Source organism: Penicillium malachiteum, assembly GCF_028827825.1.
Source record: "Penicillium malachiteum strain IBT 17515 chromosome Unknown utg000003l:1.0-4950554.0:1.0-4952489.0, whole genome shotgun sequence".
Lineage (NCBI taxonomy): Eukaryota > Fungi > Ascomycota > Eurotiomycetes > Eurotiales > Aspergillaceae > Penicillium > Penicillium malachiteum.
The window spans coordinates 157728-177619 of NW_026643096.1; the positions used below are offsets into that span (position 1 = coordinate 157728).

A 19892-nucleotide genomic window follows, 5' to 3' on the forward strand; every position below is an offset into this window, starting at 1 on the left:
TAAAAGAGAAAGGACGATCAAGCATCTCATCATGACTAACCATTACAGAGTATACACGTGCTTTATCCGCCCGCTCTCGATTGCTTGAAATCAACCAAACATGTGCATGATAATGAACCAGTCGTATTCTTTCATTCATTCTCGTGCTTCAATAAATTGAATTAAGAGGAAGGAAAAGATACTAATAAACTCCCAAAATGATAACCATGATAACCTTAACCCGGCCAAATGACCATGGTCATACTTACCATACTAATAATTAAAGATAGGTTTTAATCAATTTCCCTCTGACCAGAAGACTACAATATATGTACTCCCTCATTGGAAGCTTGTCACCCCCTGTAGCTGATGATCTATACGTCTGATCCCCCCCTTTCACGCGCCCCTCTTTTCTCTACTTCTCTCATACACTTGAGGTTGAGTGGTTAATTGTGGTCACTCTCTCTTTATATCAGCAGATCCTCTGGAAAACTGGAAAATCTCACAATCATGTCTTGCGACGAGATCCCTATGGATGTCTTGTTCTCAGAGGGTAGCTCCTCCTCAACAGCGCCAACAAGTCCGAGTTCCAGTCCTCTGGTGCACCCCTCGGAGATCGATGATCTCAAGTTGTCGCAGTTACCCCAGGTCAGAAATGTCTTGGAGGAGTACCCTCGGGACTTATCGGTGAAAGATGTGTGTTTTATAGGAGCAGGATACGTTGGTAAGTCATTCCAAGAAACCCCCTGATAAGCACCTGGGCACATACTAACAGGAATAGGCGGTCCAACCGCCGCAGTACTGGCACTGCATAATCCCGCAGTGACGGTAGAAGTACTAGACCGAGACCCTCGTCGAATCCAGCAATGGAAATCGCCGCATCTACCTGTCCACGAACCAGGTCTAGACGCCCTCGTACGCGCGGTTCGAAAGGACTCGGAGGATGAAAGCCAGTCCCCCACTCAGCGCCAACAGAATCTGATTTTCTCATGCGACTCTGCTCGAGCGCTCGCAAAAGCGGATATCATCTTCATGGCAGTCAACACACCAACCAAGATGTTCGGTGTGGGCGCAGGTTGCGCCACCAACATGACAGCCTTTGATGGAGCCATGCGGGACGTTGCGACTTACGCCAAAGCGGGTGCGATCATTGTGGAGAAAAGTACAGTGCCAGGAGGAACGGCAGATCGAGTGCGAAAAATGGTATCTTTTCCTTCTCGATTGTTCTCCCGATGTGATCTCTGACGAAAATCAAAATCTGATATAGCTGGCTGCTAGCCGACCGGGAGTACCTTTTGAAGTACTCTCCAATCCAGAATTCCTCGCAGAGGGTTCAGCAGTCGAGAACCTCACAACACCTGATCGTGTTTTGATTGGTTCTGCAGCGACCCCCTCAGGAAGACAAGCAGCTCGCACACTCGCTAGTCTATACACAGCCTGGGTTCCTTCCGACAGGATTCTAGAAACCAACACCTGGTCCTCAGAGCTAGCTAAGCTAGTCGCTAATGCGATGCTGGCCCAGCGCATCAGCAGCATCAATTCTATCAGCGCGATCTGCGAGCGCACTGGAGCTGAGGTAGACCAGGTCGCCAAGGCGATAGGTCTGGATGCTCGCATTGGACCCCAATTCCTCAAAGCCGGACTAGGCTTCGGGGGATCGTGTTTTCGAAAGGATATCGCCAGTCTGGCATATCTCGCCGAATCACTAGGCTTGGATGATGTAGCTGATTACTGGCGACAAGTGAACATCATGAACGAGCGTCAACGCGATCGATTTGCTCACAAGGTGATCTCTCGTTTTGACGGTAATCTGGTTGGACACAAGCTGGCTATACTGGGATTCGCGTTCAAGAAGAACACAGGTGATACTCGCGAGTCTCTAGCCGCAGATGTGATCCGAGTGTTACTAGAAGAGCGACCATCGGAAATCGCGATTTTCGACCCATTCTGTCGAGCAGACGATATCATGCGCGAGCTGAAAAACGTCTGTCCCGACGTTTCAGAAAGAGATGTTGTGAAAATACACACGGACCCATATCTGGCTTGTTCACAAGCACACGCGATTCTCGTGGTGACAGATTGCGATCAATTCCGCAACACACCGGGGAAGAAACCCATCTGGACCCATAATTCTAATTTCGTGCAATCTTGTGCTCGTGATTGCACAGACTGCCGAGCTCATTCCACTCGGCCCACTACTGAGGCGATTGAGTGGCCCCGGATTGCGTACAACATGGTGGAACCCAAGTGGGTCTTTGATGGACGAGGTCTGCTCGATGTTGCAGAACTGGAGAAATTAGGCGTACGTGTAGACTCGGTGGGAAGACGTTCCACAGTTAGTTTCTAGATATTCAGTTCGTTGATCTTGCGATACCCTTTGTTTATAACTCCCTCTGTTTTCGTTGTGTTTATTTTCATTTCAGATATACACGCATGATTTATGTTGAATGTTCATTAGTTGACAGGCGTTCATGGGGCCATTCCAGGTTGTGATTAGAGGCCATTTCGTTCTTTTTTAGACATTATTCAATATTTACGATACTGAGCATATGCACAGGTGAGTACGGCAACATTTGAATAACAACTTCCAAAGCCCCAAGTTTGAAGATCAGAGCAACTTGAACTTGAAATTGTTCCGAGAGAAGGCTGAACAGTCTCTTAACATCAAACGAGAATGAAAATATGAGAGATACTTCTCCTGAATAGGAAATTCTCTTGGAATGAAGATTTTGACATGACTTATGATCAGTATTGATTAAATAGTATTCTAGATACACAGTCAACAGACCCACTTGGCCTATGAACGAAAGAAGCGAATGAATGACACAGATCCAGCAGGACAAGCTTGAGGAAAGTCCCGAAGGAGAAACTGAACATTGACATAAAGAATCCCGTGTTGGGAAAGGACAGTGTACTATGTACAGTCGTTGGGGTATATCGCTCCCCGGAGCTATTCCTCATAGACTCATCGATAAAAGCAAATGCACGCTTAGATGAGGGAGCCAAGAGCAACACAGGGAATGGCAACGCCGACGAGATCGTTGTTCTAAAGGATGTATTAGCTGGACTGAAATTTTCATTGTTATTGAATTCGGAGTACATACAGCGTTGGAGCTGTCACCCTGGCAGCAGGCAATGTTCTGCTTGCACTTCTGGTTGATCAATTGGTTGAGACCAGCAGCACCCAAAACGGCAGCTAGTTAAGTCAATTAGTATAACTCTGTTATCCTTGAGAAGGTTGAAACATACCAGAGGCACTGAGGTCACTGCACTGGCCAAAGAGACCAAGACCCTCAGATCCAGGACCGCCGTTCAGAGCACTCTGCAAGACACCAGCGAGAGGACCGACGGCGTTGTTGGTGATATCGTGGGTGTAGGTGGCCTCGTCGCAGCAAGAGACTGTGGCACCGTTACCGCAAGTGTTCTGAGCCTGCTGAAGAGTGGTCTTGTCACCGATGGGGTAGCTGCTGACAGGGTGGTTGTTGCTGCCGTTGCCATCGCCGCTACCATTGCCATCGCCATTACCACCACCCAGAGCGCTGCCGACAGGATCGTTGCTGCCATTGCCATCACCCAGAGCCTGGGGCAGAGCCATAGCAGTGGCGGCGAAGAGAAGAGCGGTAGCGAAGAACTTCATTTTGATGATTGTTTAGATGTCTGGAGCAAAGACTCAAAGATAAAGAGTGAATGGAGCTGAAAAGCTGGAGTTGGTATGCTGAGAGAATGTGCTTGAGGATGATGAAGGAATCTTGGACGGGGATTCTGTTGTCCTTTATACCTTTCGTCCCAGCTGTTTGCTCCCAACTCATAATGAGCGGTTTCTTTTTCCATCTCAGCTGAACATTCTGTGATATCGCAGACCCTGAAAAATAAATAGTCCCGCAACCCTTCTAGTGGCAAACGTTCCAGTTGTTGCGTATCGGGCATTCATATTGATGATCCGTGATGTAACATGGCAGCTACGTGGTAGGCAACCTATACGGGACAGGACATGTTCAGCATGGACCCTGGAATTAGAGCATGTTCCTGTCGATCTTTGACTGTAGAATTGATATTTTACGATGTTCAGAGTCATCGGGGATTGGTCTGCATGAACAGCCGCACTATGGGGGTCACACGGCCCGCGGGACTATTTAGTGATCACTCCACATTCCGTACTTGGCATTTTAATTAAGATCTACCCTAGCATGCAGGGGCTGATTTTTGCTTTTTATATGGCTTTTGGATGACATTATTCGCACTTCGTTCATGGGGAAAAATAGGGAGAACACGAGTGGCGTGGTAGATCGACAACGCTATTCCAGTTGATACATCAAATCCGGGGCACAGTTCAATATTACACTCAAGTACTCGTGATATGGATAAAATGGTGTTTCATTACAAGATAATAATTCTAAGATATTACTTCGTAGTCTAATCCAAATGTTCGAGATCACCAATCGATTTCAAGTTCGACACGAGAACTAGAGCTCGCCAAGTCGAGTTTTGCTCGATGTAGATCTACAATTTGGAATCAATACTCCGTACTGTGATGCAGGGGTGCGTCCCGTCTCCTGCATCTCGCGTACACCACCCCATACCTAGGGATCACACTGTCTACCCTAAAAAGAAGCGACAAAATGAGATCAGAATGATGTCGAAGTTATGTGAATACGGGTTTGAGTAACCTGAGCAAACCAAATATGCAACATGAGACCCTGTTCCTTGTTCCAATGGATAGAAGCACTTGAGTGCTTCAAGTTGTTACATCATATTAGTTCTTCCGTGGTCAGTTTCTCTTAGTCACAAAAATGATCTGGATCAAATAGTACAGGTACTCCGAGTCCGTTGAGAAAATTGGTCATGATTTGATTTTTGAAGGACATCCTAGTCCGTTCCGTATATGCAATTATTTACATGGGTTCCTGTGTTGATAGATCTAGAAGACAGACTGGTCACGCGGTAACCAAACGGACCTCTAAATCATTTCTACCAGGCGAAAGACTCTTCCACATATTTGATGGATCCATACCCTTGCCGCATAGCAAGATGAGTGGCCGCTCGCGCCTCGTCGGCCATGCCAGCAGGGCCGCAAACCAGAACGACTAATGAGACACCAGCAGAGGAGGCATCAGAAGCGCGAGTCATGATGAGCGACTGCAAATGAGGTCGACCAGATTTGATGTCGTAAGTGACTTGATCTTGATCGTCCTCTGATATATCAGGTGCATTAGTCGCATAGAAAGACGCTTGGAAGTCCTCGCGAGTCATCAAAGGCTTCAGCTCCTGGCTGGCCAACTCCCTCAGAAAAGCAGATTGCTTTGCCGTCCAGATGAGTTCGATATCACGAGTTCGAGTCTTTTCGCGGGTCGTTTCGTCCCACTCCTCCCCTGATCGCCGAAGATGGTCTTGAAGATACGGCACAGCCGATGCAATTCCCGTCCCTCCCATGATCATCAACACCGACTCGTATTCCCAAATCGGAAAATGACGTCCATAAGGTCCCTCCAGGAGAATAGTCGTTTCGACTGGATGATCCTTTGATTCAAGGCACTGTTGGCGCAGCTGTCTGGTCCAGCCGTCGTATGGACGGATCCAGAAGATTGCTTTTAACCGGGATGAATAGATCTCCGTGGCAGGAGCCTCCGCGGAGATAATCTCATCCTGTTGACTGAATGCATTAGGGAGAAGGGGCATATGGGATATGTCAAGGGACTCATTCGGCTTCCCAGCCAATGATGAAGATGTTGAGTCTACTTCATATGCCCAAGCACCCACAGTGAAAGGATGGCTCTCCCAGCCAGTCCAACGAAACGGTTGGTATAAAAAGAAGTAATCACCAGGGGTAGGACGCAGAAAAGGGGTAGCGGGTAAGACCTCCAATCGCACCACATCGGTCGCCTCATCGTATGTCATTCGAGCCGAGGAGGTGCGAATCTTATCACGTCCTGTAATTCTGACGTGAATATTGCAGTAGCATAGACGTACGAACCGCAAAAATCTGTCAAACACCCAAATTGCCACTGAAGGCCAGAGATATTTCCAGTATTCATAACCCTCGAACACGATTGTATGACTGTTAAATGTTAGTAACAAATAATGAAAACCTCAATGGGTTTTGAACTCACTAGAAACATCCTATGAGAGTGATGACGGAAAGGAAGATGTGTATGATCAAAAATAATTCGTAGCTGCCAAAACGGATCCGATCGAGCGATGCCACAAGCAAGAGTATCAACACAATGACAGCCTAGAGAGGTCTTCGTTAACATAACCGATCTATCTGGATATTTGATGTGATCGGAAAACATACAAGTAGACCCCACAGAATATACACCTTATAAAGGATCTTCCACAATTTGTTTGCTATTCGAATGAAGTTTATCAGCAATTCGACCACTTCATCAACGTCTCGGGGGAGCTTACCTCTGAAGTAGATAATGAAATATAAAATCGTATGAGCGATCGCCTGGATCGTGGCCACGCGAGCCACATGGCGATGGAAAACATTGAACCTCGCAAAACTCCAGCCCGTCGCCCAGATCAAGATGTTGTTGCGACCGCCAAAAAGCCATAAGAGAGGGAGATTCGCAAAAGACATGATGCCAGTCCTATCTGCGGAATACCGTAGGAGTTGATCCGTGACATTAGGCCAGCTTTATAAAATATATTAGCAAACCTCAATTCATAAATATTCATGTCAAGGGTCTTCGCGGGGACATACTAAATATTCCCGATGAAAGTGCGGTATCCGACCACGCTGAGTACGATGCTGATTACCCAAAATCCAGCCACAGCGAGAGCCTCTGCTCGATTCGAGAAGGTGCATTGAAACGCATCTCGGCCTCTGTTAGTCGGAGAAGCCACAAGTAGGTGAGTCTGTATCCAATGAACAGTACTTCCTACTAGTGGAAGCTTCTCATACCATGCTCCACCGGCAGTTGCAGTATATATTTGCGACTCGATTTCTCGTCTCCGACTCGGACCGGCCTTGCGGTAGTACATGAGCCAGTGACACAAACGGTAACCGATGCCAAGAAGAATCAAGGCTCCCCAGTAAGCATAACCAATATATCTAATCAACTTCTCATCAGCACCATTCCCTTCAAAGCCGAGGCATGCACAATACTTACCCAAACGCATGGTGGGACCAAGTCTCGAATTGCCATGAGTCGATGGTATCATACACTTGCTCATAATAACCCGGAGAAATCATGATTGGTGCATCCATAACATTAGTTCGAGTGAGTTCTAACCAGTGCACAACACGCATGGCTCGCACCGCATCTTTGGTCAGATTCTCCGCAACAGCCTCTCTCGGAAGTAGCAGACGATGTCCGTATTCTTCACATTCCGCCGCCATTTGAGCCAAACCCGCAGCTTGTTCTACATCCCAACAGTAGATCTCCGATGCTGCGTAGATGGAGGCGACTTTGAGGGGATTTTGGCATCGGGTTTCCCACATGCCCGTAGCCGGAGTCCCGGCGAAAGTGATGTAATTGTATGCCGAGTAGATGGCGGTCACGCATCGTTCATCCACAGGGAGGTAATTACCCCAAGCGCCCGAGGCACTTAGAGCGACCAGTAACCACCCCATCCGCAACATGGTTGCGCATTCAAGGCCGATGCCGGGTGAGAGAGGCTGATGAGGAGAAAGCCCCCCCCCGGGCGATCCAACAGTCCGGACCCACTTAATTGCCCCGAAAGAAAAAAATTAAAAATCCGTGGACATGATCCCTTGGTTCAGCGATGAGGGTGGAGTTGGGGGTAGATAATATTCATTCTCGAAATTTTATTGCTTACCATGATACCTTAGTATCGAATTTGATCATTTATGGCTTCTAAACGCAATAATAAAGCCAACAAGTGCGGGTAAATGCTTAAACCGTTTGAGTAACGAAAGCACGTGTTGATCTTATCTGATTGATAACGTTGGGAGTGGAATCTAGGATTAGATAACCGTTTCGTATTTCCACGATATTGCCACGACAGCCTCTCACCAAAGGTGTACGCACCTTAATATGGCTGATATTAGTTTGACTCGTAGGGATGCGGTTTATGCCACAGCATCAAACACAGGTCCATGCGGAACGGAATGTGATGGGAAAGCAATGCGGGGCCTTGCATGTTTTCTTCCATCTAACTCCTGAATGTAAGAACATTTGAATCGTACCAAAAACAGTACAATATTCCATTGAATGTCATTGCATGCCACAAAACTGCACAGAAACGAGTCCTCTTCAGCTCTGCCTCAGAAAAATGTCAGTACGAATCGAGCCTCAGGGTGACCCCACCCATCAGCTTGTCGTCGAAGAATCCTTTAACCGTCTGACTGAACTCGAGAAACTCTACGCTCACCACTTATCTCGGGCGGCTTGGTATGGCACCAGAATCAAATGCTATATTTGACTTGATCACGGATCTTTATAAGGCTTGCAACGGTCGCTGGACAGATTGGATTGCAGATGGCACCGTCACGCAGCTGGAGCTATTGGCTTTCCTCGACTACGCTGCGATCTTTTTGAACAATATCGGAAACTACTTCGTGAGTATATATTGAAATTTTCTTTCGGATATTTTTCAAATCCAAAAGCTTACCGAATTTGAAGGCCGACGGTGGAAGGAAGATTGTCCCTGACCTTTCTGCAGACGCCCTTCTAAAATTAGCGAAACACTCCGGATGGACGGACCCTGCTGCGGAGGACGTGATAAAGAGCATGCTGTCAACAGCCCAGTCTAGTCTTGGATACCCAAGTGAGACCTCGCAAGCCAACTACTACCCCGAAGAAGATCGAATTACGCGAGAGGAGATCGCGCTGGTCTCGAGAGCCATGGAGATGCACCGCATCGAACCAGAGAACACGAGAATACTGAAGAGGAAAGAAAGAGACAAGCGTATTTTCGAAGTCCTTCAAGCATCGAAGGATGCTCGATGTCTTGCTGAGTGGGATCAATTCGAGGAAAATGATATGATAATTCGTATCCTAGGAGGCGACCATAATGACGAGATGGCCAAAATATGCGATTCACTTGAGCAAGCGAAAATGTTTTCGAGCAATGAAAACCAAATCAAGGTGATAGATTATTACATTACCAGCTTCAAAAAAGGACGCCTACAGGCTTACCGAGACTCGAAAAAAATCTGGGTGAAAGACCAATCCCCGGTGATCGAAACCACTTTGGGGTTTGTCGAGCCCTACAGGGATCCACATAGTGTCAGAGGTGAATGGCAATCAATTGTCTTCACCTCCGATTCTCTACAAAGCTTGGGACTAAAAGAAATTGTTCGAAAATGTGACCATTTTCTTTGTCAGATGCCTTGGGCTGTTGCTGATATCAACAGTGGGAAAGGTCCATTTGAAAAAGACCTTTTTGACCCACCCGACTTTGTCAGTGTGCACGGTCAGTATGAAGAATCTCATGAATTAGAAACCAAAGTTTAACATCCTATCTAGCATTGACCGCATGCTCAAGTATCATCTGACATGGTATCAACCTTCCCAACTATAACGATATACGGGAGACATGTGGCTTCAAAAACATCGTCATAGCTAATCGTCTGAGTGCCGAAAACGACACAGTTAACTAGCGCATGCTATTATGTAAAACCGACAGAAATGAAGCGCTACAAAGAATGTGTCCCCATAATCGCCAATACTACCGTCGCAGTGCACGAGCTGATTGGTCATGGCAGTGGAAAGTTACTTGCTGAAACAAGCCCGGGCGAGTTCAACTTTGACATAGAGATCCCCTCCAATTAACCCTCTCACTGGCTATTCAGTTCAATCATGGTATCTATCAGGTCAGACTTGGACTAGTGTGTTTGGTGAACTCTCCGATGAGATAGAAGAATGCCGAGCCGAAATGATGTCAATGTACCTCATGGAAAGCAAAGAGCTTTCTCTCTATCTTTGGACATGACGGTGTCAGTTCAATAACGACGAATGAGCGTATGTATAGGTACCTTTTCCTGGAATCTCCGAAGAGTGAAATCTGACGTCTCTCAGTGCTGTACTTCACATATTTGCATATTGGAGCTCAGGGACTCCAAGCGCTGCGTTCTTACAACGCGGATGAGCAAATTTAGAGCGATTCTCATCGAAGCGTATGTCTTCTGCTTCCTCTCCCAAAATTCTTAAGGGGACTAACGATGTTTATTCATCGACTTCAGGGCCAATTCGCTATTTTGAAACACCTTGTTGTTGAGGGAGGGGGAGTTTTAGAAGTCAATTTTGATCCAGCATCGAATAGCCTTGTAGTAGCTGTCAACCAAGCCAAGATTGCTACTCACGGCCAACCGGCACTCGCGAGTCTTGTTGTCGATTGCAAACATGGAGATGCACTGCAGACGCTGAGCCATGTATTCAGTTCTACAAAAACCTCTCGGCCGTAGATGGGGCTTACGAACGCTGGAGAAAACCAGTGCGCTCCAAGCCAGAGCCTCGCTGGAAGTTTGTACAGCCGAATACTGTTCTTGACTCGCATAGTGTTTCTCTCAAGGTTTATAATGAAAAAAAATGAGGGAATAATCCAATCTTGGGCGGAAAGAGGCGTCTGATGGCTGACTTTGTTCAAATGGAAATACTACTAATAGCAGTACATTGAACGCAGACTCACACTTTCAATTAGGGGAATGACATATCAAACTAGGCCCTACTATGTGGAATATATGATTCAAATGTTTGCTTTCAAGTCACCATCATCCCTTTCGCTCACTGCATGTGGAATTGCATCAATTCCGAGTCAAATGTTGTCGCTCAGGAACTTGAAAGAAACAATTAAGACTCGGACCGTCACTGAACATCATTGATTTAGCAGACGTATATTGGAGTTCCCATCCCCCAGTTAGCTACGAAGTCTCTCCCGCGGTCTATCAATGGATCGCATGCCTTCAAGCTTGATGAACCATTTTTGAAATCTAAAATGATTTTCAAATGTTACTATCCATTTCAATTATTCAAGTTCGAGCATCTTCTACCTAGGTAATGGATTGGTACTAGTACATAGAAGCTATCCGGATTCTTCCCAGCTTTTTGACTTCCAAGGTTTGTGGTAACACTGAATGTTGAAAGAAAATATTTTCGATCTTCCGAGTCGGAGCAGATATCTGAACTTGTCAAATTTGGGTAAAGCATGGCGACTAGGCAATTATGCGGAGCCTCCTGAGATATGCAGTATGATCATCTGTAATTTTTCAAATATTGTATCTCCAAGCAGTCCCGAGGTTCGTAATATCCATGCTGCCAGTGATACATTCTGATACATTCAAAATGTTGAGTACGGATAGTGACCTTCAAGTTGAAGTTGGAACCTCGGAAGCTCCGAGCCCCGACGGATGCCGGGTCTTTGTTATCCAAGTCCACCTGTCCAAGTGGCAAGTCGCTGCATGTGCATTGTTAGATAATTTCATAACACCACTCCCAAGAAGAGGTCGGCAAAATTTGCCTCAAATTGACCGAAAAAAGCATTGTACGCGAGATCAGGGTGGAGAATCGAGATAGCGCGTGATTCAATGTTGGGCCGATAACACTACTAAGTAGGTACTAGGATACTAGGTACTAAGATCCAATGTGTATCAGCATCCGATAACGTGCTTTTACAATAATGATTACATTGATTAGACCTTGGATCCTAACGTAGCTGATTTTACGTAATTTTTAAAATCATGATCGTTGATTAGCGCTCGCAGGGGTTAATCTTGGGAAATTCTCGCCTTGATCTTAATTTATTGTCCATAATGCATTTGAATTTCAACTTCAAGTCGGAATATCCGACTTCTCTGTAAATCTAGCCCTGGAGATCTCTAGAGTCTAAGGTTCTCACCCGAACCCAAACCCAAATTACCTAGGAGCCCGGGAGCTGGGTTAAACGGAGTCGGCTATTGTGCCAATGGCGGCCCGGCCCTGGTGGGAGTAGTTCAAGTTGCGGGGATGGTGCCATCTCCAGGGCTACCACTAGTGCCTGGGCAGCGGTCATTTTACCGAGGCTGGAGGTTTAGGTTCTAGCACTTGAGTGCGACGCATGCGAATACGAGTACTTGAGTACTAGTTTCATGTTTTGCTGCAACTTGAATCTGCCCAAGTGGAACCTTGGAATCAACTTGAAGTTCACAAAATTGCCAGTGGGATGTTAACTTTGGCTGGACGATATGCATATTCAAGTTTAATTTGAGTCTAATTGCCCTTAATACCACTGGAGTGCTTAAATTTTTCTTGGCACCTGGACGTTCAAGTTGACCTCAGTCAACATAGGTCAACTTGAACATTTCTGGAGTTTTGGGGCCGATGCAGCTCCCAGTCGGATGATACTAGTGTGCACGGAGTACCTATATTTCAATTATTTTACTCTTTTTACTGGTTTAATGTTCCCAAGGTCGCTTCCCTGGGCCGAACCTGATCACCGGAGTAGGCTAAACTCCTTAATGTTAGAACTTTCAAGTACATGTCTCATTACTAGTACATTACTGTCATGCATGTCGTGCTACTCGATTAGCATTTGAAGCACATGGTAATCTACACTGGGCCAGGCTCGGCCTCATGTTGCTCCACCGAGTGGCCCCCACCTGGAACATTTGAAACCTATCAGTATTAAATTGAGCTGATAGCTAATTGGCCTCTCCTAAGTTTCAAAGATTGCCTTGCATACTCCCTAGATGGTGGAGGGCTAGGCGGTGAAAATGTGCGAGATATCGTGGCGAGATCCTTTGCTGCAACCCCGTCTGTCTTACACCTTTATGGGAAGCCCGTCGAACCGGATCAAAGTCCGCATAGCCATCGATTATCGCGAAATTAACAGGCTGCATGACTTCAAGTTTGAGGTTATACTAAACATGGAGAGGTTGTATTCCTGTCCTCCAGATCACCTAACCACTAACCTTAGAATTGACTAGCTCTTTCATGCATCTGTGGCCCTACAGGGATGTTAAATGCTGTTATCATCGTCAGTCAAGTCCCATGGAGCCAAAGCATACTGGCAACAACTTCAGGATTGCTTAAATTCAATCGACTACACGGACAATTGTCTCAGTCTCCAAGTTTGGAAGTGAATCAATGAGTTCCGTTAATGATGATACCAGCGAAGCTGCAGAGGAGAAGCTTTTACGCCGAAGACTTCAAAATCGGGCTGCTCAGCGACGCTATCGTATGCTTCAAAGTTCTTTTCATAAATTCCCATACAGAATTGCTGACCTCAGCATTTGATTTAAAGGGCTAAAGATGCGAGCTTCGAAACAGACAAATACCGAGAATGACGATTACCCAACACCCTGACTTGACGATGATAGAATATCAAGCACGTTGAGCGTGGATGAATCGATTAATAGTCCGCCTCCGAGTCTATCTCAGCCCATGTCCATCATTGACTGCCTGGAGGATGCTTTATTATATACCGACGGAATCTCAGATAATTCTGGATATAGTTGGCTCAAGTTGGGATCTGGGACCACATGCGATCCTAAGGTAAAGACATACTACCTATATCTCCCATTCTTGCACATTTATGCCAGGATGATGCTAACCAATGCTTAGAAGGAAAGTCTCATTGTACTGATGAAAATGATGCCAGATAACAGGAGGAATTACCGATACGACTCCTCAACGCGACGTGCACATGGCTACCGCTCAGGACTTTACACAACTACAGGATTCGATCGCTGACCAAGTAGGAGACATTTTCCCCCAGTGGGCGCATCATGATAGAGAGAGTGATGATCAAACTCGTTGCATTCCACAGTTGACCGATAAATATGCGGAGCGCCTTCACGTAGGGCGGATCGACTTCTAGATGAGCTTTCTCATCTTTACGAAGTTGGCATCGATCCGGAATTGGTGAAGCAGAATGATGCTTTTTTGCCTTTGGTTCAGAAAACAAAAAATGGCTTCTCGCAGATAATTATTCGAAATGTTAGGTAGAACAGCTTGAACAAGATTCAGAGTTAATGCCGACTGGCAGCCCTGGAGACTGATGAATTTGATATGTATCCAAAGAACGTTGAGTATAAGTCCTAGAAAAATGACATGCTTACACTATTGACGATTTGAGGGAATCACCAGGTTTTGATCCAGATCTAGGTAGTATTCGCCTTTGGGGAAATTAGCGAATATTGTTGCCACTTATTTTCTATTTGTACTAGCAGTTTAATTTGGTTGATTACAGTAGTCGGTAAGCAATGATTACAGGCTTACTCCGTACTGGGACCTTATCTAGATCCACCTGAGAATACTAGCTTACGTTTTATCATGGTACTACCTAAGTGCATCTGCACGTATGCGTTTATAAGTTACATGCCCCTCCAGGGCTCATCTCCAACCAGGACATAAGTGAGCTTCATTTCTACGTGTTCAAGACTTGGAGGCCTTGATATTGCCATTTATTGGCGGATATTACCCTACCTTAGTCCCTCCCCTGCATTATTCAAAGACCCGGCGCTTGAAGCATCTTCGAGTGTTCAAGGCCATGATGCCATCTTGCCCTCCGAACTCTGACCGCGTGTTTGCGGTCAGAGTGGACCCAGAATGCCGTGTATTTGATTTCACGCTTTTGTTTGAGGATATCATATTTTCGGTTGTACCTGCAAGCTTGTTCCTCTTCCTGGTCACACCGCAGATCCTTATCTGGCGAAGACAAACTATCAAGCTGAGCTCTTATCGACTTACTATCGTCAAATCGGTCAGTTATTAGCCGGAACATAGCTTTGTCAAGTCACTAACTCGTATGAAAAGGTCACCCTGTTTTTCCTTTTGGTTCTGAACATCGTCTTTCTGATATTTCGGCTGCGCAATGATGCTCTCTTCACGGAGATCTCATTGGCGTCCTCTATTCTCGACGTCATAGCCATCGGCGCTGCGATCGTATTTTCTTTTCTCTCAGATCAGCGTGCGGTCAGCCCCTCCCATCTACTCACTTTGTATTTCTCACTGGGCAGTATTCTGTCTATTCCAAGACTTCGCTCATTATGGCTCATCCATTCCGATACGACCTGTCGGTCTTTATGGACTGCGATCTTCATTTTCACAACACTAGCTGCCTTTGCAGAGTCAGCAACGAAAGAGTCTATGTTACTGCCGGAAGTCAGAAACAAAGCAAGCAAAGAAGAACTTCATGGAATCTGGGGTCGAAGCCTTTTTTTCTGGATAAACTCTGTTCTCAGGGATGGATACCGTGTCACCTTACAAGTGGATGACTTGCCTGACATAGATGAAAATCTATGCATCCCGATTGCTGGGCAAAAGATACAAAACGCATGGGATCATGAGCAGGATACTGATGTACCAAAGAAGAATCGTCTACTACGAGCAACTTTCCAAGCATATCTATCATCTTGCTTATCTGCGATACCCCCTCGTCTGATTTTGATTGCCTTCAAATTCTGCCAACCATTTCTGATCACGGCCACAGTGAATTATGTTAGCAGCAGTCCAAACTCCAAGTCAAGTCCTCATTACTTTGGACAAGGACTTATCGGTGCCTACATCCTTGAAAACTTCGGAATGGCAATTGCTACTTCGATTTATTGGCGCCAAGCCTTCCGCTTCGTTACAATGATTCGAGCAGGACTGGTCTCAATGATCCATGAAAAGCTAATGCGATCAAGAACAGTGGATGTTAAAGAGTCAGAAGCCATTACCCATATGGAGGTTGATGTGGATCGGATCGTCAAAAATCTACACACTTTTCATGAAACTTGGGCCTGCTTGATTGAGATAATCATTGCGGTCTGGTTGCTTGAGCGGCAGCTAGGAGCTACTTGTGTTGTACCCGCCCTTATATCAGTTTGTATGACGATCGATACCCATTTTAATCCACATATTGGAAGAAGAGAGAACTGACTATTCTAAGTATCTGTTGTGGCTTCGATTCCGGTGGCAAAACGATTCAAAAATAGCCAGAAGCTATGGGTTCAGCGAATTGGACGGAGAGTCATTGTGACCGCAGGCGTCCTGAGAAATATCAAGGTGGTCAAGATGCTGGGGCTAAACAAGGTAGTTTACGATCTTGTGCAGGGATTACGAGAGGTGGAGCTGCAGACATCGCATCGCTTCCGGAAGCTATTGATATGGACAATCAGTTTATGTAAGATATTTTGCGATTCTTATACTCTGTTACAATCAGAACCTCTAACCAATATCTAGCCAATATACCAGCGGATCTTGCACCATTCGCAACTTTCTTGGTTTATGCACTCGTCGCAATCGTCAACGGAAATGACTCTCTACTATCCGCTCGTGCATTTACTTCACTTTCTCTGATCAGCTTATTAACAAGCCCACTTCTGACATTGATTCAAATTTGTCCTGGCCTATTTCAATCTGTCGCATGTTTCGATCGAATCGAAGAATTCTACATTCAGAGCTTCCCCCAAGTTGATTCAGAAGGCAAGCACAACATCGATAAGATGATATTACAGACGCCAAAAGAGAAAATAGATGACGATATGGTTGTTCTCAACAATGCATCTTTTGCTTGGGATTCTGGCTCGGATCCGGTATTGCAAAACATTGATCTGGTGATAGAGAGGCAATCGATCTCTATACTCACAGGTCTAACCGGAGCTGGAAAGTCTGCTTTGCTGGAAAGCATTATGGGTGAAACAACTCTTCTGGAAGGTACACTGTGGATAAATCCAACCGGAATTGCCTACTGTCCTCAGGAATCCTGGATCCTCAATGACACCATCCGTAATAATATCATCGGAGGGACTGAAATTGACGAAAAGTGGTACGACTTCACCTTGAAGGTCTGTTGTCTCAAAAGTGACCTTGAAAGGATTCCACATGGGGATATGTTCAAGTGCGGCAGCGGTGGCGTGGCTTTGAGTGGTGGCCAAAAGCAGCGTATTGTAAGTCTTACCCATGCGATTTTAGCTGAGCTCTTCTGATAATTTCTCAAAGGCGCTTGCTCGAGCAGTTTATTCCAAATCGGATGTCATTCTTTGTGACGATATATTCTCCGGGCTTGACTCTAAGACACTTGGCTTGGTTTCAAAGCAATTGCTAGGAAGCAATGGCTACTTTCGGGAGGCGGGCAAGTCTGTCATTATAACCACACAAAATCGTAAGCAATCTATCTCTTCCTGGAGAATCAATGGGGAAATGCTGAATTTTGATAGCTTGTCTATTCCGTTTTGCGGATAAAATTTTCAGTCTCGAAGACAAAAGACTCACCATTCAGACTCCTTCCTGTCAAGAGGTATACATCGATGAGCCAGAATCTCTAGAAGAGGAGCCTCTAGCCACAATTTTGAAAGGGAATAGCTCCCCCGAGTCCACATCCGACATTGAAGACGTGATTTCCATGAGCAAGAAAGATGACCAATCGAGACGTAAGGGAGGAAGTGGTATCTATCGCTTCTACTTGCAGAGGTCTGGTGTCGGTCTTGTTGTTTGCTTCATTGGAGCTATGATTCTTGAGTCAGCTTGTGCAAATGTTTCATGTAAGTCAATCCCCTGATACTCTACCCTAATATATGGGTGTTAATCTCTTTGCTTTATAGCTGTCTGGATTCAGGAATGGTCGAGTGCCGATGAAAAAAAGCAGAAGAGTGATATTGGCATGTATCTGGGAGTCTATGCAGCATTCTTGATAGCATCTTCCTGTGGTTTAACTGCAGGCTGCTGGTAAGACTTTTCTAGAGCACACAAGACACATTCCGACCTCTTGAAACTAACATTCGGAAGGCTATTGTTTATCAGGATCATCAATCGAACTGCCATACGGATGCACTCAGATCTTTTAAAGACAGTACTCGGGTGAGTGCTTTTCCACTGGCTCGCTTAAATTTTGGTTAAAATATGCTAATATGATTGATATGAATAGTGCACCCTTTCATTTGCTCTACAGCACCGACTTGGGATCGCTAGTCAACCGGTATGTATTGAAAGTTGAATGAATTTGGTTTGACCTCCGCCCGATCATATCCGCTGATAGCGAACACAGATTTAGTGAAGATATGACACTGATTGATATGAATCTGCCCGCGGACGCAATTAACGCAGTTGGGAGTAAGTTATATACACGCCAGGAGACTTACTTGTTGAATCCACCATCAGAAACCGCCGCAAAAAAAGACCATTGACTGATGAAAAAAAATAGGTGCCGCGAGTTGTGTGACAAAAGTCGTTATAATCTGCATTTTTGGCACGTATTTCACTGCATCAATGCCTGTCTTCCTCCTTGCTTTATGTCTGATTCAAATCTACTATTTGCGCACTTCTCGCCAAATACGACTCTTGGATATAGAAACAAAGTCACTCCTTGTCTCCCATTTTCTGGAAGCAATACAAGGAGTCACAACCCTTAGGGCACTCGGCTGGGGTTCCTACTTCCAGAGAACTTTCGAGAGTCACTTTCGGCACAGCCAAAGACCATTCTACATGTTATATTGTATACAACAATGGCTTACACTAGTTCTCGATCTCGTTTCTGGATCAATGGCGGTTGTGCTTGTCGCAATCACTGTATCACTGCGTGGCAGCTTTTCTGGCGGCTCTGTTGGTGTTGCGCTATACATGATCATGACCTTCAATCAATCTTTAACACAGTTGATCGATACATGGATATCATTGGAGACTTCCATTGGGGCAGTCTTTCGTGTCAAAACCTTCATGCAGGATACTCCATCGGAATCTCAAGCTGTTCTTGACACCAACTCTCTAGCCGCCCCCCTCCCATCGTTCTCGAAAGGAGGCATCAAAATCATTAATTTAACTGCTTCATATGGGTAAGTGACTTTTTTGCTCTCTTTCCGAGCTTGGTTTATTATCTTTGAAATTAACATAATGTTCTACAAGTCCTTCCACCGCGCCTATTCTCAAGGGTCTCTCACTTGATATCTCTTCGGGAGAGAAGATTGCAGTATGTGGAAAATCTGGAAGCGGCAAAACATCATTGATCCTTGCGCTTCTTCAGATGATGGAAATTCAACAGGGGACTATTGAAATCGACGGGATAAACCTGGAAGGATTGGAGCCAGATTCTATCCGATCGTCCATGAGCATTGTCTCTCAAGATCAATTTTTCCTTCCTGGGCCTGTGCGATTGAACCTAAATCCCCATAATGTTGCTTCGGACGAAATCATTGAACAGTCTCTCAAACTTGTTGGGCTATGGGATAGGATCAGTTCTGGTGGAGGTTTGGAGATGGAGCTGAAGAGTTCTGAATGGTCAGTCGGGGAGAAACAGCTCCTGGCCCTTGCGCGTGCTATGACCATTCAATCTCATGTCCTTATCTTGGATGAAGCCACTGGAAGGTACGTTAGATCCCTACTGTAAACTGTTAACCACATATTAACATTTCGTTTTCAACAGTGTCGACTTGGAGACTGAAGAGCTTATGCAAAAGGTGATAACGGAACAATTCAAGCCGCATACTGTTATATCCGTCCTTCATCGATATACGCACATTCGGCAATTTGATCGAGTTGTTGTCATTGAGAATGGAATCATCATCGAAGATGGCTCCCCAGAGACTTTGCTAGGAAAGGAAACGGAATTCAGGAAGCTTTACGGTCTTGTGCAACAATCGAAGAGTACTTGAGAGTCCATGGATATAGATAGCAATCAATTCTATATATACCATTTTTCGCTACTTCCAACCTTGGAAATTATGATATGAACTCGGAATTTTGTCGCAGACTTGGCTTGATGAGCCTTTTCATATGATTCAAAAATTTCCAAAGCTCCACTCAGGCCGAGAATGATCTTATTGATTATGATGCACTATCCATGACCTTCAAGTGTAGCCTTCTTCAGTACTCTGAGTCTTCCAAAGTTCAAGATCTAGACGTTGATAAGCTGTGAGTCTTAGCAATACACATGTGCACAATCCCAAGGTCTTGCCCTTGATGAACGATTCAAATGTTCAATACCACTGGCAAAACCTACCAAGGTGCCACATCGAAGTACTTAAAAACCGATCGTCGAAAGTTCTTGCTTTT

General features: G+C 45.4%; 6 protein-coding genes across 6 annotated transcripts; 4 read left to right on the forward strand and 2 right to left on the reverse strand.

The window, feature by feature from the left end:
• Window positions 1-489: 489 nt before the first annotated feature.
• ugd1 (UDP-glucose dehydrogenase) lies at window positions 490-2326 on the forward strand (the record flags this gene model as incomplete). Its single annotated transcript, XM_057089826.1, has 3 exons — window positions 490-703; window positions 761-1182; window positions 1247-2326. The coding sequence occupies 3 exons, from the start codon at window positions 490-492 to the stop codon at window positions 2324-2326; spliced, it is 1716 nt and encodes a 571-aa protein (XP_056944567.1).
• Window positions 2327-2968: 642 nt separating this feature from the next.
• Window positions 2969-3616, reverse strand: N7483_006390 (hydrophobin family protein; the record flags this gene model as incomplete). The annotated part of the gene is made up of 3 exons (XM_057089827.1): window positions 2969-3025; window positions 3084-3175; window positions 3229-3616. 3 exons carry the CDS (start codon window positions 3614-3616, stop codon window positions 2969-2971), a joined length of 537 nt encoding a protein of 178 aa, XP_056944568.1.
• Window positions 3617-4947: 1331 nt separating this feature from the next.
• On the reverse strand, window positions 4948-7564 carry N7483_006391 (ferric reductase family protein; the record flags this gene model as incomplete). The annotated part of the gene is made up of 6 exons (XM_057089828.1): window positions 4948-6034; window positions 6087-6208; window positions 6272-6324; window positions 6385-6614; window positions 6683-7033; window positions 7092-7564. 6 exons carry the CDS (start codon window positions 7562-7564, stop codon window positions 4948-4950), a joined length of 2316 nt encoding a protein of 771 aa, XP_056944569.1.
• Window positions 7565-8338: 774 nt separating this feature from the next.
• N7483_006392 (uncharacterized protein) lies at window positions 8339-9401 on the forward strand (the record flags this gene model as incomplete). The annotated part of the gene is made up of 2 exons (XM_057089829.1): window positions 8339-8503; window positions 8568-9401. The coding sequence occupies 2 exons, from the start codon at window positions 8339-8341 to the stop codon at window positions 9399-9401; spliced, it is 999 nt and encodes a 332-aa protein (XP_056944570.1).
• A 174-nt stretch (window positions 9402-9575) lies between these two features.
• N7483_006393 (uncharacterized protein) lies at window positions 9576-9879 on the forward strand (the record flags this gene model as incomplete). Its single annotated transcript, XM_057089830.1, is given in 2 exon segments — window positions 9576-9685; window positions 9705-9879. The coding sequence occupies 2 exon segments, from the start codon at window positions 9576-9578 to the stop codon at window positions 9877-9879; spliced, it is 285 nt and encodes a 94-aa protein (XP_056944571.1).
• A 4536-nt stretch (window positions 9880-14415) lies between these two features.
• On the forward strand, window positions 14416-19492 carry N7483_006394 (multidrug resistance-associated protein; the record flags this gene model as incomplete). The annotated part of the gene is made up of 13 exons (XM_057089831.1): window positions 14416-14625; window positions 14679-15732; window positions 15796-16029; window positions 16089-16795; window positions 16848-17010; window positions 17066-17389; window positions 17450-17573; window positions 17649-17705; window positions 17773-17823; window positions 17893-17957; window positions 18049-18676; window positions 18747-19205; window positions 19264-19492. The coding sequence occupies 13 exons, from the start codon at window positions 14416-14418 to the stop codon at window positions 19490-19492; spliced, it is 4305 nt and encodes a 1434-aa protein (XP_056944572.1).
• Window positions 19493-19892: the final 400 nt, after the last annotated feature.